The sequence below is a fragment of the Doryrhamphus excisus genome, linkage group LG12 (assembly GCF_037039965.1).
Source record: "Doryrhamphus excisus strain RoL-2023G ecotype Guam linkage group LG12, RoL_Dexc_Guam_v1.1, whole genome shotgun sequence".
In the NCBI taxonomy this organism is placed as follows: domain Eukaryota; kingdom Metazoa; phylum Chordata; class Actinopteri; order Syngnathiformes; family Syngnathidae; genus Doryrhamphus; species Doryrhamphus excisus.
Genome location: NC_136368.1, coordinates 1,916,802 through 1,943,994, shown reverse-complemented (window position 1 = coordinate 1,943,994; position 27,193 = coordinate 1,916,802). Strand labels below are relative to the sequence as shown.

Below are 27,193 nucleotides of genomic sequence, written 5' to 3'. Positions count from 1 at the left end.
TGAAAATGTGTTTTTCTTTGGAAAACAAAGAAATTTGCAATTGATCCCAAACTTTTGAGCGGTAGTGAATATCTTCCCGCTTATACTAAAACTCGACTTACATCACAAAACGTCTTGGTAGACCGAGGACCGCCTGTGCACTACAATACCAGTACTTACATGTCATGTTTTATCAGTAGGTGTACAAATTGGGACCATTTTTTCTTGAGGTTGTGAGATGAGTGTAAAAAGTATCTTAGCTGCACTGATGATTTAGCACCGCCATGTGTTTTTGTACAAAGCGAGTACACTGCCATGCTTGTGAAAACATTGTGCAAGCAAAACATGTTTACAATGTGTTTACATGTGTGAAACGTTATTAAAATGAAGGATGTTGCGCTATTAGCATACAAAGCTGTTGTTTATCCTTCCTGCGAGGACATACAAACAGGATTAGTTTGTGCCGGACGCCGCCGTTGCTGTCCTTCATCGTGATAAGAAGGCGAAACGCTGTGTTCATCCTCCATCTTTCACTTTGATGGCGAGGCGTCCGCCTTCTTTGCATAAAAGGCGTAGAAAGTGGACACTTTGGTGGCGTGATTCCTGCCTTGCCCGCTTCCTGATGCAGACCGGACGGTAAGAAGCGTCATCAAAGATTGTTTATTGCTGCAATGATGGAGTCCTCTGCTTGTCTAGCAGGAGCTCAGTGACCCTGGTGATGACGTCAGGGTGCAGCAGACACTCCAGCAGGTTGTCGGTGGTGATTGTCTCTGATGTCTTGCCATCGTGGTCTCCGTGCGTATGAGGACTCGCTCTGCCGTGTTCATCGGGCACATGGCGTACAGCAAGAAGACACGGTCCGAAGGGGACCGCCTCGAGATCACACCGTCTGATTTGTCCACTGGAGTCCCTCTTGGCTGTGCGAGCATCAGAGTTGACTTGGTTTGTCCTCCGTCGCTGAACACAGGCCCGCACTGCCAGGTTGATGTAGTGCATGTTCTCATTATGGGATGGCACACATTCCTGCACGGAATAACGTTTTAAAAACCCAAAAATGAGCAGGATAAGATCGCTTTACAGATCAAAAAAGGAGCCCTTACCTCTGTGGGGTTGAGCCAGTCATCTGTGTTCTCACCGCTCTTCAGGGCGCACACCACCGTCTTGGTCACGGCCTCGCCAACCCTTGCCGCATAGTCGTCGTCCTGAGAAAGACCTAAGTTTACATCCTGTTCATAAATCAGCGAGGGACTAGATTGAATTGTATTCGGGTGGGAGCGCACCAGTTCAATCCAGGAGTTGACACTGACGGTGATGGGGTCCACAGACTCCACGTAGTGCCACCAGTGTCGAGGCACGTATAGAACCTGGAAGGATAGGACAAAGTTGTCAAGATGTTATGCACTTTCGGCCACTAGATGGCAGGATTCGCTCAGCAGCCACTTTAAGGAAGCTATCCAATAACAATCCATTAAACTGTCACATGAGCCCTTATGCAGTATAAGATGTCAAATAAAGTTATGTAAAAGGCGACCTCCAGCGAGGCCACAGATTTACGAAATACGTCCTGAAACTTCAAGTGATGACATTTGATGGACTGGCTTGAACTTGGCCTGCCCGCTTTTTGACGAGCCGGCGACTGTGACCTCCATGAAAGCTGAACACGAGCGAGGTCGGCTCTCAGTTGCGGGCTTTTATGGAAGGACGGCTCGATGGTACATTTGTACTCTATGATGCTATGCTCTGTGTGTGTTTGTATAAGGGGGTGGGCTCTGCAGGGGTCTGGCGCTGGGTGTCCCATCTCTGCCGCCTGGTCCGCCATGGGGTAGTGGGTACTGGCCTCTTCTGTCCCGGCCAGGGCGGTCCTGTGTCGGTGGTCGGGCCTGAGGTTACCTGGGGCTGCGTGGGGCGGGGTTTACTTGGTGGTAGAAGGCAGTCCCTCTCCTTTTGTCATTCTCAGTGAAAATTACACCTTCACACACACGCACATTTATGATGCTAAGCTACGTGTGTGTGTGACGTTACTGGAGGTGGATCACCTGTCCAGGCTGCAGGGTGACCGTGTGGGCCCTGGCGCTCCTAAATGCAGGGAACCTCTTCAGGTCAGGATGGAGGACGTCCACGCGGCTGAAGACGCTGGACTCCTCGTAGGGGATCCTGGTCGGGTACAGTTTGGACGTGTCCTCTGGTGGGAACAGGTGCCAACGCTTCCTGCACACAGTTTGACCAAAAATCAACGGTGGTGTTTGTCGAAGCGCATCATGACTAAAGTACATCGGAATCGGCTCTTACCGCCCTTGTACCTGCAGGACCAGGTTACAGCCATAAGAGTCCAGGTGGCACGGCGTGTTGGCCCCCTCGGAGCCGACCCATAAGGTGCTTTCCTTTCCGTTCCGCCCCTCCAACCCAAACACTTCCCACTTCACATCCTGCAACACAAACACAGAGTAGCTGCGGTGATGACTTCATGTTGCGACAACAATCCTGCCCTGTCAATCACCCGCTGGATAATGAATGAAATGAAGTCATCATCACAAAAGCAGGCAGCTCCATGGCATAACGGTCAACCTTGCCTCAAGGCACATTTTACATTTGTCTGCTGAAAAGCAGCAGTGCCATTCAGCGATAATGGCAGGTGGACACGCAGCCAAAATTAATCTGCCAAATAAAAGTCGGCGTGTGTCGCTTGGGAAGAGACGACCCTTTAATGTCTTTATCGCTCGCACGCTATAAGAAAGGGAAGCGCTGCATTTTAAATGAAACTGCCAAAACCTGAGGATTATTTTGTGTCATTCAATTTACTCTGTCGGATTGCCTGAAGCCTTTTCATCTACCGGTACTTATTAAAATGTAATAGAATATGAATTTAATATTTTAAATCAGCCTGCTTTAAAATGTATTTACATCTTCCTTCAGTGCAGCTACCATTCTTGGAATGCCATGACTTTGTCTTGTGGGTCTTACTAGTAGCAGAATCACACTAGTTTTAAAGCTCTAGAATGTTGTTAAGTAGAACGCAGACCTCCGCCAAGGACTAACGATCCTCAACATGGCTGACTAACCAGTTAGATGCTAAATGTCAAGCAATGATATTCACTCCACATCTGTTTGTGGCAGTAATTTTCATTACAGAGTGGGTGTCAACTGCCACCTAAGCAGTGAAGGTGTGGTCAGGGGAGGCATAAAAAGCCTAATAACGTAAAAAAACATATTAATATTTGCCCATCTTTTCTTTTTAAACATTTTCAATTCGTGATTGTGATTTTGTTGAATGATTTGAGAAGCTACCAAGTGTGCAGGCTCGAGGTTACCTCAAACATGGATGGCTGATCTGCAAAGAGCATGGCGATGTACTTGTAGTCAGCATAGGCCCAATACTCCGATGAGGAGTAGTCACAGAAAGGACCCACATCCTCCCCGGCTTCACCTTTGACCCAGCTCAGAAAGTGAGCCATCTTTGCTTCAACGTAAGGACACTGGGTTTCAAACAGTGGAGCTATTGGCAGAAAAACAAAAGAAGTAATGTTGTTTTGGCTTTTAACAGACAAAAGTGCAAAGACGTTTTCACACACAATGGCCGACGCCGCTTCACACCGTGCGCACAATCTTTGTCGTTACCGTTAGTGTCGCCTTTTCTCCCCAGTCGGAAGCGAACCGTTCTGTCCCCAAGACGTTCACGTAGGTTCTCTGCAGTCCAGTGGAGGACAGGCCAGCCGTGCGTCATCTTCAAGAAGACCGCAGGCTGCTGCAAGCGACCCACAATCCTCTGGGCCTCGTCTGGACTGAAGGCTGGGGTGTGGGCGGCCATTACGTCTAATGTACAAAACAACAGACACAGATATTGATTATTAATCAGTGATGTCATCCAAGATGTCTCCACTATGCATCCGGAATGACTAAAAATTCCTATCATGATGCGAATGTGCTAAAAAAAGTCTTGGGATTAGGATTTACAACCCAAAATTAAAAGAAAAATAACTATGGCCATTAAAAATAGATACCCTTGATGGTGTGTATGCTCAACCCCTAGAAAGCTATGAAAAACTAGACAACCCCTGATAATGACGTCAGGCTCGATTGTTGTAATACTATTGTTGGTAAGTATAAGTTAAAATAATAATGAAAAAACTGTCTGCATACATTAGCATATTGTTACAAAAGTGACGTTCAATGTAATGTGACATGTACATTAATTTCTATTCCCGATGTTTAGTTTCATTTGAAAAATGGGGCAACAAACGACATTTTTCGTATCGTTTGCAGCATCGCCACACAACAACATTGACGGCACAGAGATGGTCGTGACATGCACCAATTTCAGGTGTTAGCTGGTATATGAAGCATCCATAAACAAGTTAGCAAGTTAGCTAGTTAGCATGAACTCGCCTCGAAGCTATTTTGCGTGGCAAAAGCAGCTGCATTTCGTGTGTAATAAAGTTGATTTGATTTTGATCGGTGTCATAGAAAACAACAGAAGGTCGAGTGTGAGTGGTCGTGTGAGGATAATGGAGGTATACAAGATGGAGGAATAAGGGAAACGTGTTAAAATAAAAGGGCTCTCACCGTCTCAAAGCACGTGCTGTGGAGATTTGGACAGAGGTAAACAAACTTCACGTGACGGAGAAGTGACGTACTTTGTTTCCGTTTGGTTCCGACACGCTCACTGTGGAAACTGCTCCATTATGGATCCGCTCAACGGCTCAACCGTAACTCCAGCTAATACCACAGGCGAGCCAACATGGCGGCTGAACGGCCACAGTTTCCAACTTGGCTTTCGACGGCGGAAACTGGACTCCTTAGCGCACGCGCAGTTCAGTTCCGTAAGCGTCGGGGTGTTTTGTTTGTCAGCGACACTAAGGGAGAGAATTGTTTATTCACCGCCGCCAAAGGGCCACCAACGACGGATTGAGACATCTCACGGTGTATCCAGTATGGGTGCCGCTTCGAGCACCGAGGCAGAGAGGGAGCCGCTTCTCGTCCCGTCTCACGCCGAGGCGAGCGGTCCACCAGTCAACAGCCGAGTGTTCGGTCGAAGATGGCTGGTTCTGAGCCTCTTCTCCCTGCTGGCCCTCATGCAGGGCATGGTGTGGAACTTCTGGGGGCCCATCCAGAACTCGGCCGTCCACGCCTTCGGTTTCACCAAGTCCGACATCGCCGTATTGGTTCTGTGGGGTCCAGTGGGTTTCATTCCATGGCTGCTGTTCATGTGGGTGATGGATAAAAGAGGTGAGGTCAGACATATGCTTGGAAATTCACTAAAAACATTCGATTTCACCCCGACTTCCTGCTCAATAGAATGTATTGATTGGTTATCTGGGAAGCTACGAAGCACAACAAAGCCTGTGATAACAATTGTAACACTGCACACAAGTTCCAGTATCAATATGACGATAACAAGTGGATTATTGTGATTCCTAACGTTTCTGTTAGGGTTAAAACAACTATAGTCGATGCTTAAAATCTTGCTGTTTACAGAATAAGTCTGCTTAAAACAAGTTGAAAGTAGAGGCATCACAACATTGTGTAAAGTATCTCTTCACTAGGATGTATTGTATTGTCCACATTATCATGATGGAGGGAGTTGGAGTTTGATGGTGAGAGGCGGGGTTCACCTGTCAATCATTGGACTCCTATTGACAAACTAACATACATATTCACACTTATGGACATTTTAGTATCCAATTAACCTTTTTAGGATGGGCGAGGAACCCCGCAAGCGGGGGGAGAACATTCAAATTCCACACAGAGATGTTCCAGCAGACATTTGAACTCGGATCACACCAGGCCACCGTGCCACCCATCATGTGACTCATGAAATGTAGAAAAAAAAGTTATCCAGAAATTGTGTAACTCTTCTTGTGACGTTTGAGTCATCATATCGCTCTCGTCAAACATGTCACGGTGCGTAACGAGACTGTAAAAAGCGACATGAAATAAGACACCTGTTGATTGTTAGACCTGGAAAGCCTGACTCCACTTTGCTGCTCATTCACCTGGGTCAGCAGTCACAAACTGTTATGTGACCTCCTTTATGGAACCTTGTTAAAGCGGGGACAGGCCTTAATTGTTGTCCATGTATGACACACACACACACACACAGTTCAACTCTGACATAACTTGGTCCCTGAGGGTAAAAGCTGTTTATGATCAACAAGGTGAGAAAAGGTGAATGTGATGCATTCAGGGTCTACTGAATCTGAAAAATGTACCAGCCCTGTTAGTCTAGATTTTTTTAAAGTGCTCCCGGTGGCAGTCAAGCCCTCTCAGGATTTTCCAGTTCCACTCGCTTCAAAAACAAACCACTTCATTTCATTAGGTACACTATCTTGAAGAAGCTCACGGCACAAGATCTGGGTTTAAATGGTGCCAGTCAGGACTTATGGGATCTTGGAAACACATGGCAACATACTGAAAAAGGAAAGGATGCAAAGGCCAACTGCTCAGATTTGTGAGATGTTTGAAAAAGCGTATTATTAGTAATTACATCAGTCTTTATTTGTTATGAAATGATCTTTGTAAACATACTTTTTCGAATATTATGACTTTGTTTTCATATCACTGTGACTTTATTCCCATACTATTTAATGTTCTTCCCCACTTTAACTTTTGTTGGCTTCACATAATATTAGGACCTTTAAAATATTTCAACTTGTTAATTGTCAATTTGCTGCTAAAATGAAAAATGTCCTCATAATAACCCTAATTTCAACTTCAAATTAGAAAACGTAAATAGTGATGCTGGATTTTGGCTTTCTTACTGATATTCAATATTATATACAGCAAATTCCCCCAAACAAAATGGAAACTTTTTTTACTGTGATGCACTGGTGGCATTTCACAAAGACAAACACTGCAATATAATTTAATAATAATAATAATAATAATATTATTATTATTAAAAAAGTAATAAAGTAATAGCACAAACGACGACAGAGTACAACAGAAAGTTTAGTTTACCCGGCCAGCTTCTGCCGTGGTGAAACAGAGAAAAGGCCACTTCCACATCCCAACTAGAAAAACGCTTCCTGTTGTCACTCATTAAATGAGGAACTATACGGGATTCCTCACATGCTTATCGGCTAACAGGAGACTTAATCAGTAGCAGTCAGAGATCCAGACTCCAGTTCTTGACTTGTACTCACACTCCAAAGACTTCAGACTTGTGTTTTGGGACTTGTGAACATCATGTTTTTATTTTTCCTTTCTTTTCTTTCTTGTTTTAAATGTAACAATGGGGAAAATCTTTTAATGTCCGAAGAGCTTACTTAATGTCATTCCCTCCGTTTTTGACATTGTAACCATGGTAACCATATTAGCTGTTCATTTATGCCTTTCATTCATTATTGATATGCATGTAGAATTGATTTATGCTTGTAAAACTATTACTCTGACTATTACTATTACTATTACTATTCCTATTACTAGACTGACCCCCACCTTGTCTGATCACCTTTTATATCCTGCAGGTTTGCGGGAGTCGCTCCTCCTGTCTGCCTTCTTCATGCTGCTGGGGTCGGTCCTACGTAGCGTCCCACTGTCGGACCCTCCCCTCCGTCGCTGGTAAGGCTCCTCCTCCTACTCCCACGTCTTGTTGTGCCGATGTCTCATCGTGCTCGACGAGGTCATGCGCTCTTCCCCGTAATTGAATTCACGCTGCTCTGTGTGCACGCCGTGAATTGTAATGGGGGGGTAGGGGGGCTGTGTGGGCTTTGTTTTGACTTATTCATCAGGCAGTTTGTCAAAATGATTAAAAGTCCATTGTTGTCATGACCTAGATGCTGTCAACAGGGGATTAGGCGCCAGTGTGAATAATTCACGTATGAAGGTAGACACTAATAAAGTGCTTTTATTTTCAGTCTTTTATAACAAAACTGTTAAGGTGAACTTTTGAAATTGTCTTTTTCTTGGCCTTAATGTGTTCACACAAGTCAGGTAAAAAAAAAAAAAACACCATTAAGAGGCGAAACAAAGTCATCCACGGACAACGAGGCTAAATTAACAGGGGTGTCACATGAATTCAATGACGTTGCATCGTCTGGATGGACGCGATAAATCAATTTCACCATTTTGGATTCTGAAGAATTTGGTTAATCACCAAGGCCATGGAAGCAATGACGTTAAAGGGGACCTATTATGCTCATTTTTGGTGCTTTGTATTGAATTGTGGACTCCTATAGAGCAGCTACACACAATAACCCGTACAGAAAGCTTTCTAGATCTTCCAGATTCTGCACTTCTGCTCACAAGCGGACTGTTCAAAGATGTTCAGCTTCTCATCTACAGAAGTTTAATTAGCTCATGCTCAAAGACTAGATAGGACGGCTCTTAACTGGGATGGTGTCATTTATAATCTCGCGTTGAGGTATACCCCAAACAAGACTGGTTTCACTCTGGTGTGGTGCAAAGCGACAGTCCAAAGACAGCTGGGGTAGGCTCCAGCATACCCCCGCTACCCCAGTGAGGATAAGCGGTATAGAAAACATTTTATGATTATTTTATGTGTTAAATGAAATGTGTTTAAATGTAGTTTCATTTTCAGTTTCTCCTCAGTCATGGGAATGTCTTCACATATCCATCCCGTCTGCATATAATGAAAATTAAAAATTGAAATAACATTTTCACCCCTCTTAATGCAGTCCAGCTATCCGTGTTGTAATAAATGTAATTATTTTTGGGAGAGTAGCTCCGACGGGTGGACGCCATAAAAAAATAATCATTCCATTACTCTCCTGCTCACCAACTCAGAGCTTCTCCGCTTGAGACACGGCGAGAAGGTCATTTCAATCATCCTTTCAATCATTTAAACCAGCCTTTAAAGATTTGAATGTCATATCTGATATGGAGTGTTTCCTGCGGGCTCCGCAGCTGGGCAGCCTTGTCGTCAGAAATATCAATGCTGGCAGATGGTTGTCTTGTATTGACTCACCCTATGAAGCGTTGTTGTTGAGTAAACCAGTCAGTGATCTCCGTCTGTTTGCCTCCTTGTCTCACGAGGCTGGGGGGAGACATCCATCAGGGGATTGAAGCGCAAACGTAGCACCGATGCAGCTTGAGAATCTTTTTTTTTTTTTTTTTTTTTAGTTGAAAAGGAACACAGTTTGTCACAAGATCGAGGATGACTTGCTTATGTCCTACTGCTGCTACGAACCGAAAAAGGCAGAAAGAAATGTTGAACATGTTCCATGTTCAAAAACTACTGACGGGGTTGTCTTTTGAAAAATGTCTGAGATTTACTGAGTTAAAATGAGAAAAAGATGTAATATAATTCAATGTTTTTGAATTATATTCAGTGTATTGCTCTCTGGTTCTACTATATCTTACTTATTGTGTGGAAATATGGGGTAATAACTATAAAAGCAATCTTCACTGGCTAAATGTACTGCAAAAAAGGTCAGTAAGGATAATTCATAATGCCGCCTCTGGAGAACAGACTGACTCCTTATTTATAAATTACAAATACTTCAGACAGCTAAAATAATGCATAAGGCTAAAAATAACCAATTAGCTAAAAATGTCATCCAGTACTTCTCTACAAGAGAGGAGAAATATGATCTCAGGGAAGAAGTACATTTGAAACACTTCTATGCTAGGACTACGTTAAAAAGCCATAGCATTTCATATCACCTCCTACTTTGGTACATGACAAAAAATAAAAAAATATAACCTATTTTAAAAACTTAACCTATATTAGGAAAGCAGGAAGTGAATAAATGTAACAGTTACTGATTGTAAAAGTACCAGATGGAGGGGTAGGATTTAATAAGCTTTGCTTCTTCCTACTCCTTTTGGACATGTGGAACTGGGAACTGATTATGGGATGCATGTTCAAATGAAATGCAACCATTACCATGTTTACCGGCTTGTTATCGGCTACTTCGGCCTGCACAGCTCAAGGTCAAAGTACTCGAGGCTCTACTCGTTGACGCCCGGCTGCTCGATGGGCGTGACCTCTGCAAGCTAGCGTGAAGTAAAAGACAAGATAGCGTAAGGAAAGACTGCAGATAAGCAAACACTGCTGATTCATTACTAGCTAATAGTAATTGGTCACAGGCGCCGTGTCACGGATGAGTAGCTTTTTGGGCCGATGCAGTACACGGTGCCCCCAGTAGATGTCACTCTTACAGAGAGAGAGAGAAGCGTCAAGTGTTTTGCTGCTGTGGCTGTGTGTGGCGCCTCCAGTTCAAACACCACATTATGGTTCCCCGCTGGTCCCGGTCCGTTACTGTGCAGCGCAGGGAGGCGGGTCGGGCCGCCTGTAGAGACATGTTTGTTCCGCACGCCGTTTCATGTCTCGCTGGTTCCATGAAGTCCTCTCCAGGGGCTCAAATCATCTCTTTGGTCCTGAGGCTCAGCATCCTGTGCTGGGAATCAAAAGCAGAGTGAGAAGTCTTTTGTTTGAAGGATTTTGTGTGTGTTGTTTGTTTGGAGTGGAAGCTTCTTTCATTTCTGCTTACTTCCTGGTCGTTTTGATCCCAGTGGATTCCCAGGCGCTTTTACGTACCTGGCCTTCCAAAATCCAAATTCCATGCAGCCTATTTGATATTATTCAAATGTTGTCTTCTGTGTCGTCTCAGGTTAATTCACGGAGGTCAACTTCTGAACGGTCTAGCCGGTCCGACCATAATGAGCGCCGGACCCTTCCTGTCCACCACGTGGTTCGCTCCCGACCAGAGGGCCACCGCCACCGCCGTGGCCTCGCTCTTCTCTTACCTGGGCGGAGCCGCAGCCTTCGTCGTGGGACCTCTCATCGTACCCGCTCCCAACGGAACTCAGGCGGCGGGCACCACGGCCATGACGGCTGCCATGTTGGATGACTCCATCCGAGAGAAGATCCAGCTGGTTTTATATGCAGGTACAAGCCGGCCGGAGCCTCAGAGGCCGCCGCTGATCGATAGCGTATCAGCTTAGCGTCACGTCCAGGCGTCGAGGGACAAATACAATCAAGCGATTCGGGGGGGCAATTTTGAAGAAAAAATAAGAAGCCAACTATATTTTGTACAAGCAGGCAGCTGAGAAACGAATAGATTGGTGAGGGTGTCATGCTTAAATGATTCAGAAAATTAAAAGCATGTAGAGCCGGCTGGAGTCTTGTGTTTGAGCTAATGCTAACATCATTCACCAGTCCAAAAGTTTTAGAGGTCATCGCAAGGACAGTGGACACCAGCTGCTTTGTCTCAAACAATCCCACGTGTCCTCAGTGGAACCAACAAAACGTGTCCTACAGTAAATAATGGAAGTAGTCTGTTCCAGGGTCAAACTATGACCATCATGAAAGCTTTATTAACTGCACGGGCGATTGAGTGTTAAGTTCCCATTCTTAACAGTCAAGTGTGAAAATAAGGTCATGTATACAGTACATAATGCAACATCAGCAACACAAACATCATTTTTTATTATTTTCTGCTTCTAAGGCAACAGCTTGTCTTTTTTTTGCTCCATATTAGTGTAGAACAAACATCCTCCTCCTGTGCTGCCATCTTTGTTTGGTTTGGACCGACTGTTTCTTTCTCATTTCTGCTAAAACGCCAAGCAACTGGCTTTGTTCCATTGTCATTAGAATACGTAATCGCTATATCAATACCGTCACACTGAAATCGAACCAACAAACATCACCTTAATAAACTACATGAGAGGTAGTAGTATGGTATCGTACAGTACAGTTGTACCACCACAGTAATGAGCATGTAGTTTAAATGAAGACCGTTGAGCTAGCATTCATAGCAGATAGACGTCCACAGGTGTGGGTCCGTGTAGCAGGATGCAGGGAAGAGACAATCAGTTGCTGGGTGATTACAGTTGTGTTTGTCAAAGAGTAGCGACGAGATTGCTCGGTGAGATTGCCCGACTCGCTCCAGACGATTGGAGGTCAAAGTCATTTTCAACGTGTTATTTCAAGAGTCCTGAAATGTCCCTGAATATAGCATTTGTGCGCCTTAATGACACGCTTTCTCCTCTCCCTGGCGCTCGCTCGCACATCACGGCACTCCCGCAGAGCTGGCCGCCATCGCCGTCCTGTTTGCCGCCGTCCTCTTCTACTTCCCCTCACGCCCGCCGTTGCCCCCCAGCGTGGCCGCCGCCAGCCAGAGGCTCAGCTACAGGAGCAGCATCTGCAGACTGCTCAGGTGAGTGCACATTTACGTCATTGTGTAGGCTTCAGTGTGCATGCCAGGCCGCTAGGTGGCGGTCTAACCTCACATCACAATAAATCAGGGATGTACAAAGTGCAGCCTGGGGGCCTTATTGACCCACGGTTAATTTTTTATTCGAAAAATACAAATGCACAAAAAAAGGAAAAAGAGGTAATGTAAGTTGAAGACCACAACGGTCTTCTTAGGTAACGTCTTACCATATTGGATTGGATCCATATTGGATTTTTTAACAATATTAAAATTATAAAAGTGGCAATAACTTGATAAATGGCAGCTACAGTGGATGGACAAACCATTTTTTTTATGTCAGAATGTCATGCGAGTTTTTCATTTGACTTTTGGGGCACAAATGATGGAGCCCTGTGAATTCTACCCGGCAACAAGTGATCCATCTAGGACTAAGAATCTTTCCCTGCACTCAGACTGTACTGTACTTTAAAATCACTTTAAAATATGATGATGACAATGGACTATTTTGTTTATATTAGGGCTAACAAAAAAAAATCATAGTGTTATGGGGGAAAATAGCACTCTAAAAACTAGGGATGTCCAGTATTGGTTTTTAGGCCAAAATCGATTTTTCTCAATTTCTGATTATTATTCAGCTTCAAAAATTCAGCTTAAATGATTGCACTATAAAAGTTTTCTCTTGCAGAATTATTACTTTATTTTCAAATTGTGTGGCTTTACTCCATCACCATTTTTCAAACATTTTTTAATGAATGAATAAATTTGTGGCAGGGTTGTGGCCGTAAATCCTGCCGTCACTTCCTGTCCTCCACACATCAGGAACACATTTACTTTGATACACACAAACACAAGTTTAATTTATTTCTGAACTGGCTTATTTTATATGATTATATGTCCATATTTGGTAATACTAGGGATGCTCGGATTGATTGGGCCACTGATCATTATTTGCTGATTGCCTTGGAAAAGCTTGCGATAAGCATATGCCAATAAATGCCTTTCAACGCCGATCACATGCGTTTCCAAGACAATGGGCCAGTAATGATCAGTGGTCCGATCAAACCGATCCACTGTGGTTGATACTATTGCAGCCTGTAGCGATCCTTATGTGCTGTGTAGCGTTTTGCTAAACTGTCTTGGCTGGCATCCCCCTCACCCTTTCCTTCACATTGTGCAGGCGTGCAACTCCAACACGAAACAAACATTTCTGCCATGTGCAATGAATTGCTATTTGTGAGAGTGATGTAAAATTTGGATCTTGCAACACATGCCACGAAAAATATCTCCTGGGGGTAACACGTTAGATTTAATTTCATACGGCATTTGACAAGCAAACGCTTGACAGAGTAGGGTGAGTTTCGGAGGCTCACAGTATGTCGCTGGGCTACACTCGCCCTCACTAATGGGACGAGATGAACAGAATACAACTGTACAGGTGACTATATGAGCGTTATTCATATCTAGAGGGTTCTAATAATGTTAAAGAATATATTTAGAATATTGGAAACAGGTTTTGTCTGCCCCAACTATGAAAATATGCAGTTTATGATGAAGGAATCCACAAATTCACTTATCACAGTCGGGTCTGGAACCAATCAACTGTGATAAACGAGGGATTACTGGCAGTTTACGGGCAGTTACGATCAATTGTATTGATTGCTACTAAGTTGAGTGCCCGTGCTCGTCTACCAGCAGAAGTAATGTAGTATTCTTGTGTAGTTAGTCTAGCTAAGTGGTGGCGTTCCCCTATTTTATTTTCATAAAAGCACTTCATTGGTCTGGGACATCTTTGTCATTGCCGCTTCACAAAAAATCCAAAATGTCTGCTTCATTCAGTTGCTCACAGAGAAAGTAACGACTTGTCATCGTCGAAGTATATTGAATCTTAACGGAGGCTCTCGCCATCTGCTCGGCTCGCTATCAAAAAGCTCCAGCCCTCCCTCCAGATTAATTACCAAGCTATAATAACTTTCCATGTGGGTCACTTGTCAGTCCACTTTTAAGACACCGCTGACACATGTGGCTCAGCGGAGGGATGGCGGCACATCATAAAAGTTTCAAGGCCCGCGCTCGCTTCGGGAGGAGCTGAGAGGAAATGTTGTGACAAAGATGGAATCACACTTCACTACCAGCCGGCAGCGCTGCTCCGCGCTCCGTGCTCCGTGCTCCGTGCTCCGTGCTCCCCGACGTTTCTCGATCCGCGAGGAAACTGCTTTGCCTGAGGAGCGAGTCTGCTTCTGCGCTCGCGGCGGCGACCATGAATCAAAGCGCTGGAGACGTGGTACGCCAGCCGGAGGAGCTTGGCCTGCTATTTGGCGGAAGAAATACTTTCACTGCAGGGCCAGTGGGCTCAGACTCCTTTAGAGAGACAGCCAAGTGATTCTCACCTTTCAAATAGTTTTGGACAGACGCGCACAAAGATAGGCCAACTTATCCAGGCCATCCAGCTGAAGCGGATGCTGGCCCACTGGTGATAGGCAGCCTTCCAGCCAGCGTTTTATCTCAGGCCGACAGCATCAAGCCTCAGATTTTGCAGGACCCACGCATGCACTCTGGTGTGTAAATACACCAGGAAACAAAAATGGATGTGGCAGCTACACGACTTCTATACTGCGCTTGTACACGCATCTTTTACACAGTGGCTGTGTGTAATGTGATATACTTTATGGTTACATTCTGCCAGGAGAGAGATAATAATGCTCAGTTTTGGATGCAACTTCCACCGTGATATTGTGTAAAGCAACACATATGGAAATGCTAAGAAGTTCATTCATTCATTCATTTTGTACCGCTTAACCTCACGAGGGTCGCGGGGGTGCTGGAGCCTATCCCAGTTGTCTTCGGGCGAGAGGTAGGGTACACCCTGGACTGGTGGCCAGCCAATCACAGGGCACATGTAGACAAACAACCATTCACACTCACATTCACACCTATGGACAATCTGGAGTGACCAATTATGCATCCATCTAAATGAATGAACGGCTAATTCTCTGTGCTACAAGGCAGGTAAAGGTTGCAAAGAGATAGCGGCTTTTTCTCTTGTCGTTCTGGAGTTGATGAATGAATGACAGGATAAACGGATGTACGGCCTCCACTATGAACAGGTGCCAGTCCGCCCGACGCCCAAAGCTGCAGGCGTTAGCCAAATGAAGGTCCGAGCTGCCGCTTAATGATCCTCTGCTGATGATGAGCGCTTCCAGCTGCTCGCATCTGCGCCGTCTAATTACGCGACCAAATGTCTCCATGGGGGGGGCTTAAAGTTATCGTTTTATTTTCATCAAAATAAACAAATAGCCCCGAGCTCAAGGATTGATGAGTTCCTCGTCCCAGTGGTAATCACTTTAGCTTTGAACCTAGTCATGGTGGTGATGCATCGATGGGCTCAGGCAAGGACAACCGCCACTTAGCTGATGGCAATGCTGACTTTGAGGCTTCTCTGGAAAATACACGCCCTCTTTTCTTTAGCTGGTGGCTACCTAGCATCTGCTTTTTTTTTTATCTAAATGAGAACCGAGACATGAAGGAGGGCTGGAAGAGGGTTAAGTGCACAGGTATTGATTTTTCTCCATAGCGACAAGGTTATTAAAAAGTGAAGATGCTACTCCATCACGGTGCTTTTATGACAGACGAGGAGTCAGAGCCTTCTGCCTCCGAGGCTAGAGTGTGTTTGTCGGGGAAGGCTGTGTGTGTTTTACAGTGCAGGTTAGTTGTTAGCTGAGGAAGTGCGCATTTGAGGTTTTGTGCGTGGAGCTCCAGGAGACCTCCGGTGTTCTCCACAACGCCACAGGACGCCGCCCGGCATGACAATGAAGCAGGCAGGTGAAGAGGGGGAGCCCTCCTTTCCCTGCCTCGCCTCGTTTGTCTGACGCCCTCTTATTCCCCACTTGGCGCCAATGAGGTCGCCCCCGTTTAAGTCAGCCCACCACATCACTTCAAGTGATTGTAATTGCTTTATTTGTGATTGTGTAGTCCCCGTTCCCCATCGCCACAGAGCAATGGCGGCACACTGCTTACATCTTATCCACTTGTCTCGGTCCTTCCCGGTGCGGTGAAACAAGTAAACGGACAAAGCGTTCCTTAGAAGCATCGAGAGCCATGACTTGTTTACCCAGACACTTCCCGCCAGGCAGTTACACTTCCTGTCCTTCACTTTGAACTCGGTGCACCTGTACCTGTTCTGTTCCTTTCCAAAACAATGAGATCACAAGTACTTATGGTGGATTCCTAGCTTGTGTGCTTGCTCTCACACAATGCGATTGCAATGGCGCCGCTACAATGCCCGCCAGCAAAAAAAATGTGTTGCCTAAAGCTGTTTACCTCAGCTGGGACACGCGCCGCGTTTTGATGTCTTATTTGTAGACTCCATGATGACCCCGTTGGCTGCCGCGCGCTCATCGCTTATTCGTGGGACGTATACATCACAAGCATCTCGACGTTTTGCTGTCAACATCCTCACAAAGCAGAGGAGGCAAGCATTATTTTAACGTCATTCACGGCATCCTAGTGTTTGTTTGTTTGTTTGCAGTATTATTCAAAAATGACTGAACAGAGTTCCATAAGGCGTAAAAGTACACATCCCAGATAAACATTTCACACTAATTAACGGCTTTCTTGTCATTCACGTCAGCTCCTCCAAACTATGCGTTGTTCTTCCTTGTAGATAATAATCTTTCTTGCGGCTCACCGGGAATAGCTACCTGTTGGCCGTCACTCAGAAGCACATTATAATGGGACTGTCTGTGAATGTAGCTTGCTGTTCCTCATCTCATGCGCAGACAATCGGACAGAAAATAAAAAGACGTAGCAGGAGGGATCAGTGTAGCGGCTCCATCTTGCTTGTGACTTAAAACAGAAAAGGAAGCAATTTCATGTTTTATCACCATGGCGTTAAAAAATGACATAACCACATGGCACGGCTAATTGTGCAAATTAGGGACAATAATTCAAATGACCTTGATCATTTTTTTGAATCTGTTTTCCTCATCTCTCGCCTCCAAAGATTTAGAGAGATTTCTCTGTGCATCGATGTCATATCTTTCCTAAAAGGCATAGCATCCCTCTACTGCTCACAGCCACTAGAGGGCGCTGTGTTTGATTCACATCATCCTTGCTAGCACAATGAGGTGTTTAGAGCAAACGAATGACCAGACTGCAGAGTTGTAGGCGCAGCACCTTTTTATCCGAGCACATTATTCAAGTAGGATTATACTGTAAACATTATTTTTTTGTTGTTGTTGTTCCCTCTACTTCAGCAACCTGCGGTTTGTGATGATAGCGTTGGCCTATGCTGTCCCCACTGGAGTGATTGCTGGCTGGGCGGGAGTCCTTGACATGATCCTGACACCAGCCAATGTCAGCCAGGTATACACACACACACACACACACACTTGCAGACGGTACTGTGTACACAATGATTAGTCAAGTATTATTATTAAACTGCAGTTCTCTTGTGTCAATCCTCACTCAAAACTTAGTTGCTGAGAACATACGAGTGAATGAAAAAGGAAGCGTACTTTATGTCTTTTGTTAACTCTTCCTGCGAGAACACATTTCATCTTACTACCTCCTCAGAGTAGAATTTGCAGCGGCTGGTCTTTGTGTGTCTGCATGACAATGAGGCGACGCGAGGAGCTTTTCATTTGTCTCGCATGAATTTCTTATTCGGAAGAAAAAACACACACATTCTCCGCTCTGCTTGAAGTTTGATAAGGTGTTCACAATCAGAATCACTAATCAGTGTGAAAATCAGGTGAAGGCTTGTTGCGTTATCGCCTCCCCAGCCTACATTTGCAACTTTTCATGTTTTTGATGTTGTACTCTTGTCCCATATGAAGTGGGAGTGCCACGTGTGTTTTTAACTTACCCTGCTTTCAGTTTTGGGCCATGCCTAAATCTATTGTACAAGAACGTCACAAGATTTCCAGGAGATCTTGTGAATTTCTCACGTCACAACTTTAGGAAGTCCTTGTGTGGCAACTTGTCGGGTTTCTTCTTAGTATAGTTTGTCAGTTTTCTTGAAAATGGCAGCCAGAAAGTGTTGTTTGCTGGAAGAATTCTTGTATGTAAACCAAGGCTAGGCAATGTTCAGACGATGTTTTGTTTTAGGGGAGCTAGAGACCTACCTCACGGTCACTGCTCTTGCCACGTCACAGACAGTTTGACACCGGAATATCCAATATTTTTCCAATTATATCCAATTATTCTTGTTTTCTGATAACCTTTAGCATGTAAACACTTATGGGGCGTGTCTCCATGCGGGGGTGGGAAGCTGCACCTGACACTTGACCCCTTAGCCGTGGTCAAGGAGGAGGCTGCGGAAGCTGAGCGTTTCTGCCAAGAAGATGTGAATGCCAAGTTAGCCAGTATACGACTTGAGATTTACGGAGTATTTTATTGAAATAAACTTAGTATAGTGCCTCACTGGGATCCAATATCATTTTAAAAGCCTGTGAAATGAGCAGGATGGAACTCCTTTAGGGAGGATTGTCTCCACATAACTGTGATTGATGTAATATTTAAGCTGCTTCCCAACCTGTCTGTCCTGCTTATTGACTACATCAGCGGTGTCCAAAGTTTTCCTCTGAGGAGCACATACTGAAAAATCGATGGACGCGCAGGTTGCTTATATTTTACATTTTGCAAACCAACCCAATATGTACTATTTCTTTTTTTTTAAATGCATCTTTAAGCAAATATGACATATTCTTGGCTTAAATTGAGCATTTTAAGCATTAAGCATAATTTGCTAAATGACCCAAAGTACAAATACAGTGAAGTATTAAATAACGTTGATTAAATATTGTACACTACACTGGCCACTAGGTGTCACTAGTAACATGCACCACTCTTGATCGCCAGTACAGCAGGCTTTTATTGCAGGTTTGAACCATCTCGCCACAGGCACAATAATAACATCATAATAATCATAATAATCATAATAATAACACAGGCGTCTGTTGAGGCTGTAATCCGGCCTAAACACAACTCTGAACTCCTGACGTCACTTTTTTTTCAACATTTTTCCAAATGTACACATATTTACATATACATACAATATATAATAATATTTTTTATTTGAATATTCAGATTTTAATGCCATAATAGTTAGACTTTATTCTCAGAAGTTTATGATTAATTTTCTCAAACACATTTCCTGAAAACTGTGACCTTATTTTTTGTTTTGCTTCTCATTTTTCTTTACCATTTCAACTTAAAAAATACATTTTTCTTATAACATTACATTATTCTCGTAATGTTTCTCGTAAGATTGCAAAATTTGTAATAATATGTAAAAACATCCACTCTTATTTAATTTTTTTTACTGTTTCATTCAGTTAACTTGATTTTTTTTAAATAGTTTCATAAATTTTTATTTTTTTTAATCAATACATAAAAAGATATTTAAAAATGCCACAGCACAAATGTCCCCCAGGCCGTACTTTGGACACCCCCGGACGCCCACATGATGATTTGTGTGGTTTATGTCTAAAATCACTGCATAAAAAGATGCTAGTGTTGAGGCTTTCATCCAAAATAATTTATCTCCATAAAGTCCTCATGGACATGAACTAGGACAAGGATGTCATTTTTCTGTGGCTGTGCTGCCTCGCTGTCATTTTTTATTTGATGTGACAGTTTTTTTATGCACCTATAAAATATGCAGAAAACGCCTCGGGCCGTCGCACAAAAGCACCAAGAGCAATTTCAGACTATTTTCTTCTTGGTCTCCCGATGCCTTCCAGTAATTTGAGCATTCTGCTGCAGATGGGTGCTTGCTAGCAGGTGTGCCAACAAACAGATGTTAATCATTGTAGCGCTGCCACGAAGCCACGGCGAAGCCACAGTGAAGCCACGTGGTGCTCACAGTGGAGTCTTGCTGCTCCCGTCCAAACCCCCCCGTCGGTGCTCACACGTGGTGTCATGCACTCCAACTTCGTTTTATTTCCTTTCTGTCCGAACAGGCGGCGACTATTTTTTTTTATTTCTCCTCATTTTAGTTTGTCGTTTCGATTAAACCGGGCCGAGCCTCACAGGAGCAAAGGACGTTTAGAAATCCTGAAGGTACGATTTGCGGAAGCATTAAAAACACGGGATGTTCTTTTTCCACAAAGCTGCGAAGGAACAGAACAGAATGATCCATTGTGAAAAGTCAACTGTTCATTTCTGCTTTTGTGGAAGCAGGTTCACGAAAACCTAATGATGATCATGATAATGATGATTTGTTATGTTTTCTATATGCGGCAGCTCATCTTGAATCAGCAGAAACATTACAAAAAAGCCACTTGTTGGATTTCCTGGTACTTTTTCTCACATCCAGGCTTGACGTACTGCATAGTGAGGCACATTAGTCTTTCCCACAGGGCTGCAAGTTATCTGTGGCACCGGGCTGTTGAGGGTGCCATCTCATTTGCATAATTGGTCATGATATTTGGCAAACTGCTAGAATGAGACAGTGAGTGTGTATAAGACAAGTCATTTTGTAGAATGTTCATTAATAAAAGTCCATCAGAAGAGGCTTACTATCAAGAACTGCCAGTCGTCCTCTGCATCAATCTCTTGGTATGGCTGCTAATCCAAGTTAATCCTTTTATAAGGCTAATAGATGATTAGAAAAGCCGTCTAAAAATCTAAACTAAAACTAAAATCTCTTACCATGCTGTTAACTACTCCCTTCAGAGAGCAGCACAAACTGGGTCTAACAAGGACAGGAAAACGCTGCTGTGCAAGAAGACAAATATCTGAGAGTGTGTAGTTTAAGACAAGTGATCCTAAATTTTGAGCGGTAGTGTAGTTATTTTTCACACGTAGACCAAGTATCCGACGACTATAGGAAACTCGTTGCTTCATTGAATTCATAGGTAATTTACCGTAGATGTCCCCAAAAGTACACAGAAGACAGGAATACTCACACACACTGATTAGCTGACTTGATACACTGACGGCTACAATTTCCCCTCTTCCTCCTCCTCTCAGGTGGATGCAGGCTGGATCGGTTTCTGGTCCACGGTGGGCGGCTGTGTGTTCGGGGTGGCCATGGCCAGGTAACTATCGTTCTTTCTTCAAGGTGAAGTGTGACAGGTGTCCAATGAAATGAAAATTGATTGTGATTATGTAGCTGATACCTCCATTCACCGCGAAGGCCTGATGGACCCTGGGAGGCATCCAAGGGGTCTTAGCGAGGTCTTTCAGGCTTAATCGTGGAATAATGACATCCCTGCAAGTGGAACAATAAGATCAGGAAGTTGTGGAGGTGTCATTTCCACTGTGGAGAAAGTAAATCATATTTTTAAGTCAAGTATGTGATGTGCAGGCAGATTGCGACACACATGCTAATGCAGCCCCGCCGCCCCGACCCCCAACACTTCATCTGCATTGATGGATGGGCGGCCGCGGCGTGACCACAAAATGTGGACTCTGCAAAAGGATTCTTTGGCGCCGGTGGCAGATAAACGTCCATCGCAGCCTGATCAGCATTTCCTTGGCACCTTTTCTTCCAAGCGCTATTAGGGAAATGACCACAACATCCAACACTCCGACCCCCCCTCCAGTGTTCATCATTGAAGCTTCAGATCAAAAGGAAGTCTACTTTGGTCCCGGTTTTGATCCACTTGCCACCTCTACCTGCCCCCCCCGCAGGAGCCCCATGCAGTGTCATGATGTGTTGATCAGAGATGTCAGTAAGCGGCCTCTCTCAATTGCTTTTTGTTGCTGCTTTTTCATTTTCTCCTACATTTCCTGGGGGAGGTCAGCATTCATCACTGCCAAAAGAAGAAGACCAAAACAAAAGAAGAAAACACTGGCGGCCAGCAAATATTTCATTCTTTCTAGCAGACAGTTGCGAAACATTGATGTGGGCGGCCCCCTCTTTAGGCTGCCGCCAGCCTACAAACGTTGGAGCCGTTGTTTAATTCTGCCGCTCAGACAGAAGCTGATTGGATGAAAGGCCGGCAAGAATACCTAACGAGGAGCCATCGTTAAATCCCAATTAGGAGGTGTTGTGTGAGCCTCATACAGACGCCCCAATGAAGTGATGGAGAGCAAACACAACAAACAAATAAGATGCGGGTAATTTGTTTTGCCGGCGAACGGTGATTGCTGCTTGTCATCATTTCGAAGCTGCCGTTGTCGTATTCCATGCAGACGCACTAAAAGCCACAAACACAGATGTAGCGATCATGGCCTGTTGCCACTGGACCTTCTAGTAGGTAAGCATAGTACTACATAGTAGTCACTTTGTTGTATGGACAATGGAGTATACACTACGTAGTATGCAGATGTTGTGATTATGGCATGTTTCCCCTGCACTTTATAGTAGGCCCTTTGTTGTATGCACTATGGAGTATGGACTACATAGTATGCAGATGTTGTGATCATGGCCTGTTGCCACCTATGCACTACATAGTAAACATGTAATGATCATGTCATGTTACCACTGCAGTTTGTTGTACACTCTACATAGTAGGCACTTTGCTTTATGGACAATGGAGTATACACAAAATAGTATAAAGATGTGATTATGGCATGTTGCCACTGCACTTTATGATTATTATGTTGATTATGATATATAGTTCTCAGCTTACATTATTTTGCCGCCCATATTTTTTTTTTGGAATACAACTTTTTGCTCTTTAATATTTGATTTTATTTACATAAAATGACAGCATTTTTTTAAATTTCTGCTGTTGTTTTTGCTGTTTTTAAGTATTTTTTTTAAGTATTTATCACTTATTTCTATAATAGAACTTTTCCCCAACCCAATTTTCCCAAAATAAAAATTTGTTTCTTTCTCATAATATTAGAACTTCAAATAAATGTTCTTTTCTTTAATAAAATTATGTTATTTAGAATATATTCTTGTAAAATTATGATTAGAATAGAGTACAACTTTTTTTAATATTTTGACTTTATTCTTGTATTTTTTTTACTTTTTTTTTGCTATTTAAATTTTTTTTGTGTTAAATGTTATTTTTAGAATGCCAATCCAAAAAAGCAAATTGTCCAAAAGTGTGGCCTGGGGCCATTTTGTTGTGTGCAGTGGATGGTTTGTTGGCCTGTTCCACAGAACCTAGAGAAGTGGGATATCGCCATGGCGATGCAGGCTCCTTAGTCGGCGCCATGGTCTGCCCACGTTGGGCAACAACATGACAGGAAATAGGGTACGATGTTAAACTTCACAGCCCTGACCTGGATTCTCGCTACCTCAGAAGACTACCAAGTTGCTCCCATTTGTGACTCTGCTCGGCGGCATTAAATGAACAGCGCTGTGACTCGCTCATCACGCCAAATCAGCGATCAAACGCCCCCCCCCCCCCCCCAGATAAGCTACTTATGGACGTCTGGGTAAGACTGCCATTGATTTAGGGCTGTGATCTTCTCAGAACAGAAATGCGGATTTGGTTTGGTGGACTCTCGGGCGTTGCTTAGCGGCGTCACGGAGGAAGTCCATCGTCCATCAGTCGTTTGGTCTGAGTCATGAGCTTAACTTCCTGCTTTTGGCCACTCCTAACTTTCCACTTTATTCTCTCATCAAGTTCTCAGGCCTCTTTTTCTTTTGTGGAGCATCTCCTTGTGCCTCTGTAGCGTCATCTAATCCTCCGCTAGCTCGAACAGGCGTTTCCCCCCGGAGGAGGCGAGCTAATGAGCTATGAAGCACAAAAAGAGAGCGACGCCAGACGAGAGTGTGAGAAGCGGCTGGTGCCTTCTCTTCCACGCTACCATAAAACGCACGCTCTTTGCCGCTCGGCTGGCGATGAGAGAAATTGAAGCCGCTGCTGGAACCGTGTCGTCTTAACGCCGACCCCCCCGCTCTCCGACAATAAGCCACAGATGTTTGATTCATGGACCGCTCTCCTCCCGTTCCAGGTTTGCCGACTCCATCCGGGGAATGCTGAAACTGATCCTGGTGCTGATGCTGGCCGGCGCCTCTCTGTCCTCCACCTGGTTCACACTCACCTGTCTGAGCAGGTTCACGCACCTCCCCTCCACCGCAGGTACATTTACTCCCAAACGGGAAAAAGGAGCTTCCGGCAGGGAAGCCGTACAGTAGGCGCCGGCCGTAATCCCGTTAGCGGCAGACATTAGGCCGCGTCTTCTCCCGAGACAACGTGATAAGCAAATTGTAGCCGTCATCATCCATCATCATTGCCTAGAAGAACCTGGCCATGCGCCATCTCACTATCTCTGGTCAAAAGTATCTGGACAGGAAGTGAAAAGTAGTTATTAGTAGTTGCAAAATGCGCATATTTAAGGCAATTTTACATATTTTTTTCCTAAATAAAACTAATAAAAATGGCTAAATGAGTTAAAATACAAATAAAAGACATTGAAAGCTATGAATATGTCACTCACTGTTACTGTAATGTTGGGTGAGACACACAAGCACCAGACTTGATCAGGCTTTAACTGCATATTTAAATGATCACACAACAGCCACAATAATCCCTCATAAAAACAACGGCCCATTGACGAAACCCACGCCCAACTAAAACTCAACTCTGAACCACCGACGTCACTTCCTGTCCGCCCCTCACTCAGCTCCCCCTAGCAAACACGAGTCTTATTCATGTCTTACATGCTTTCCATCCATGCATCACCGATCCTCATTTAGGGTCGCGGGGTATGCTGGAGCCTATCCCAGCTGACTTCTGCCAAGAGGCGGGGTACACCCTGGACTGGTCACCAGCCAATCACTATCTCATGTGATTTATTATTTTACCTTATTTTGTTTATAATATTGGGTATTAGGAGTGTAAAGTTGACTATAGGGGTGTTATTTTACGTCTACTGGGCTCTAATATTGTTAAACTGTTGTATGTTCTATGCTATAGCTGTGAAAATACTATTTATACTGTACAGTAATCCACACATCACTGTGGGGTCTGGAACCAATGAACCTCGATAAACGATGTAGTACTATATGTGACTGGCTTTTTCTCTCCCGTATTTGGCAGCCATCTTGTACACGTCCTGCATCCTGGTGGGCATTTTCATCAACAGCAGCGTGCCCATTTTCTTCGAGCTCTTCATCGAGACGGTGTACCCGGTCCCCGAAGGCATCACGTGCGGCGTGGTCACCTTCCTGGGCAACCTGTTCACGGGGCTGCTCCTCTTCTTCCTCACCTTCTACTGTAAAGGTAACCCCCCCCCCCAAAAAAAATCACACTCACCTGGACCTTTTGGAAGTAGTTTTTGTCACGGTGAGATCTTGAAGTCACATTTCACAAACAAAACAAGAAGCAAACCAAAGGCAGTCGCGCGTGAAAGTGCAGACAGGTTTGTTGTCTTCATGACATAAACCCTCCATCGCTTCCTCGCCTCCTCGGTCCCTCGCAGGATGCCTCCTTGTCTTCTAGCTGTAGATATGCTTTTTATGGGTCTGATTCTAGTAGTCGGATGAGAGGCCAACCACCAAACAGAATGACGAGGCCAGGGATTATTGTTCTGACTAATTGTGCGGTTAGCAAACATCACGTCTTGTCGAAGCGTCTCCCTGCAGGAAAATGTTAAGCCAATTGACTGGTGAGACGGCACCCTGCGGGTAGCGCCATCATCCTCCTTCTATTTACTGAAACAACCTAATTGTTTACATTTTAAAGCAAAAGGAAGGAAGTCAGCGACTACGCTGGGGAGCAAATGCAGAGGAAAATAAGCGTGTGTCGACTGTTTACACTTGATTAGCTTTCAGATAGCATGGCCGTCCTCTTGACGGGCATTCCAAGAAGCCGCCCCTCCACCCTCGTCTGTTTGCTCTTTTCCCATTTCATCTGCCGCTCATGTAGGGAAGCATATCAGGCCCGGTACAAAGCAGCGTGGTGGCTTTGAGGAGGAGGCGGAGGTGGGTGGGTTGGGGGTTTGAATACATCTTCTTCCACGAGACGCAGGAATAATTCAGCGCTCTGAAAAAATTTGCAGAACTTCTTCAGTAGTCTCATATTGCTTTTATTTATTTCTTTAAACTTGGCTGTTTGCGAAACTTTGCAGTCTGCTGTTGAAGTTGAAGCCTGGTAAAGACTGCGGAGGTGTTCAAAGATCCTCTATAGCAGAGAGAGTTCACTCTCTCCTCCGAGACTCGGCTTTTTTATTTTTTATTTTTTCCAACGCTACAAACATCCTCGGCATTCCAGCATTGTGGAACGCTGTTGAAGGTGTGACGTGTCTTGTGTCCACAGACCTGTCCTGGTTGAACTGGTGTCTGACGGGTTCCTGCGTCTTCAGCCTGGTGCTCATCCTCTTCTTCAGGGAGTCCTACGACCGTCTCTACTTGGACGTCTTCGTCTCCGTGTGAGGAGGAGACAAAATCTACGGGACGTTTAAAAAAAAAAAAAAACGGACTTGCACAAGGAGGAAGTGGAAAAGGGAGCTAGCAAGGTGTTAGCGTGTATATATGGACATCTTGATAAGGACTCACACTTCCTGTTTGGTTTTTTAACTCGTTTACACTTGATGTGGTTTTAACTTTTGTCGCCTCTCTAAAAGTGGATGCTGCTAGCATGCAGACACTTTTATAAAATGATTTGTATTTTTATGTTGCCATGGTGACCTGTGATGTATCGACGTCATGACGCTAACAATGCTATTTGTGTTGTCTTTGTTCCTCGCTAGCTGGCCAGTATTTATTGGAAGCGTTTTAGCCAAAGTCTTTCATTGTGTGGACGCCAAGCGAGGATCCTGAGACGGAAAAGGGAAAAACAAAAGGATTCTAAAAGGACTCGGACACAAAGGAAGTGTTTTTGTTTGCACACGGCGTGGGAATCGTCTTTGTTTCGACTCACCTTGCACCCAAACCTTTTACCGCCTCCTGCCTTCCTCGTCTCGTGTCGTGAAAGGTCACGTCCTCGTCGTCGGCTCCCTTGTGGGTGGCACCCAGGAAATGTCCTAAATGTGCTAAGACAAAACAACAAATGTGACCTTTGAATCTTTCCAGCACCTTATTATTAAAAACATTAAACTCTTCTGCTTAGCTTTGAAAGTATTTTGGCTGTACACATACTTTGGCCGCAAGTGTAGTACTAGTACTAGTACTTTGGTAGTCATTAATAGCAAAAAAGAAAGGCAATCAAATAGCCTTAATGTGACTGAGCTTCCTTTTACGCTTGAGT

At 44.3% G+C, this 27,193-nt stretch overlaps 2 protein-coding genes across 3 annotated transcripts; one reads left to right on the top strand and one right to left on the bottom strand.

Moving 5' to 3' along the window:
• Positions 1-4,790, bottom strand: hspbap1 (hspb associated protein 1). 2 transcript variants are annotated; one of them, XM_058081969.2, is made up of 8 exons: positions 4,611-4,790; positions 3,595-3,789; positions 3,288-3,472; positions 2,269-2,405; positions 2,016-2,187; positions 1,260-1,343; positions 1,080-1,181; positions 1-1,002 (listed from the first exon to the last, which is right to left on the bottom strand). In XM_058081969.2, exons 2-8 carry the CDS (start codon positions 3,782-3,784, stop codon positions 640-642), a joined length of 1,233 nt encoding a protein of 410 aa, XP_057937952.2. In that variant the 5' UTR covers positions 3,785-3,789; positions 4,611-4,790; the 3' UTR covers positions 1-639. The 2 variants fall into 2 exon arrangements, with proteins under 2 accessions (XP_057937952.2, XP_057937951.2); XM_058081968.2 differs by having other exon boundaries at positions 4,540-4,788.
• Positions 4,767-27,047, top strand: slc49a4 (solute carrier family 49 member 4). Its single transcript, XM_058081927.2, has 9 exons — positions 4,767-5,202; positions 7,443-7,536; positions 10,551-10,828; positions 11,969-12,098; positions 17,348-17,456; positions 21,069-21,136; positions 23,958-24,085; positions 25,046-25,228; positions 26,264-27,047. Exons 1-9 carry the CDS (start codon positions 4,908-4,910, stop codon positions 26,377-26,379), a joined length of 1,401 nt encoding a protein of 466 aa, XP_057937910.2. The 5' UTR covers positions 4,767-4,907; the 3' UTR covers positions 26,380-27,047.
• Positions 27,048-27,193: the final 146 nt, after the last annotated feature.

Bases quoted from the DNA above. Each gene is read 5' to 3' on its own strand.
- hspbap1 (XM_058081969.2), bottom strand. From the start codon at position 3,784: ATGGCCGCCCACACCCCAGCCTTCAGTCCAGACGAGGCCCAGAGGATT. The intron at 2,406-3,287 runs GTAACCTCGAGC...TTTGTGTTGCAG, and splicing joins ATCAGCCATCCATGTTTGAG to GATGTGAAGTGGGAAGTGTT. The intron at 1,003-1,079 runs GTAAGGGCTCCT...TATTCCGTGCAG, and splicing joins ACTGGCTCAACCCCACAGAG to GAATGTGTGCCATCCCATAA.
- slc49a4 (XM_058081927.2), top strand. From the start codon at position 4,908: ATGGGTGCCGCTTCGAGCACCGAGGCAGAGAGGGAGCCGCTTCTCGTC. The intron at 10,829-11,968 runs GTACAAGCCGGC...GCACTCCCGCAG, and splicing joins CCAGCTGGTTTTATATGCAG to AGCTGGCCGCCATCGCCGTC. The intron at 17,457-21,068 runs GTATACACACAC...TCCTCCTCTCAG, and splicing joins CACCAGCCAATGTCAGCCAG to GTGGATGCAGGCTGGATCGG.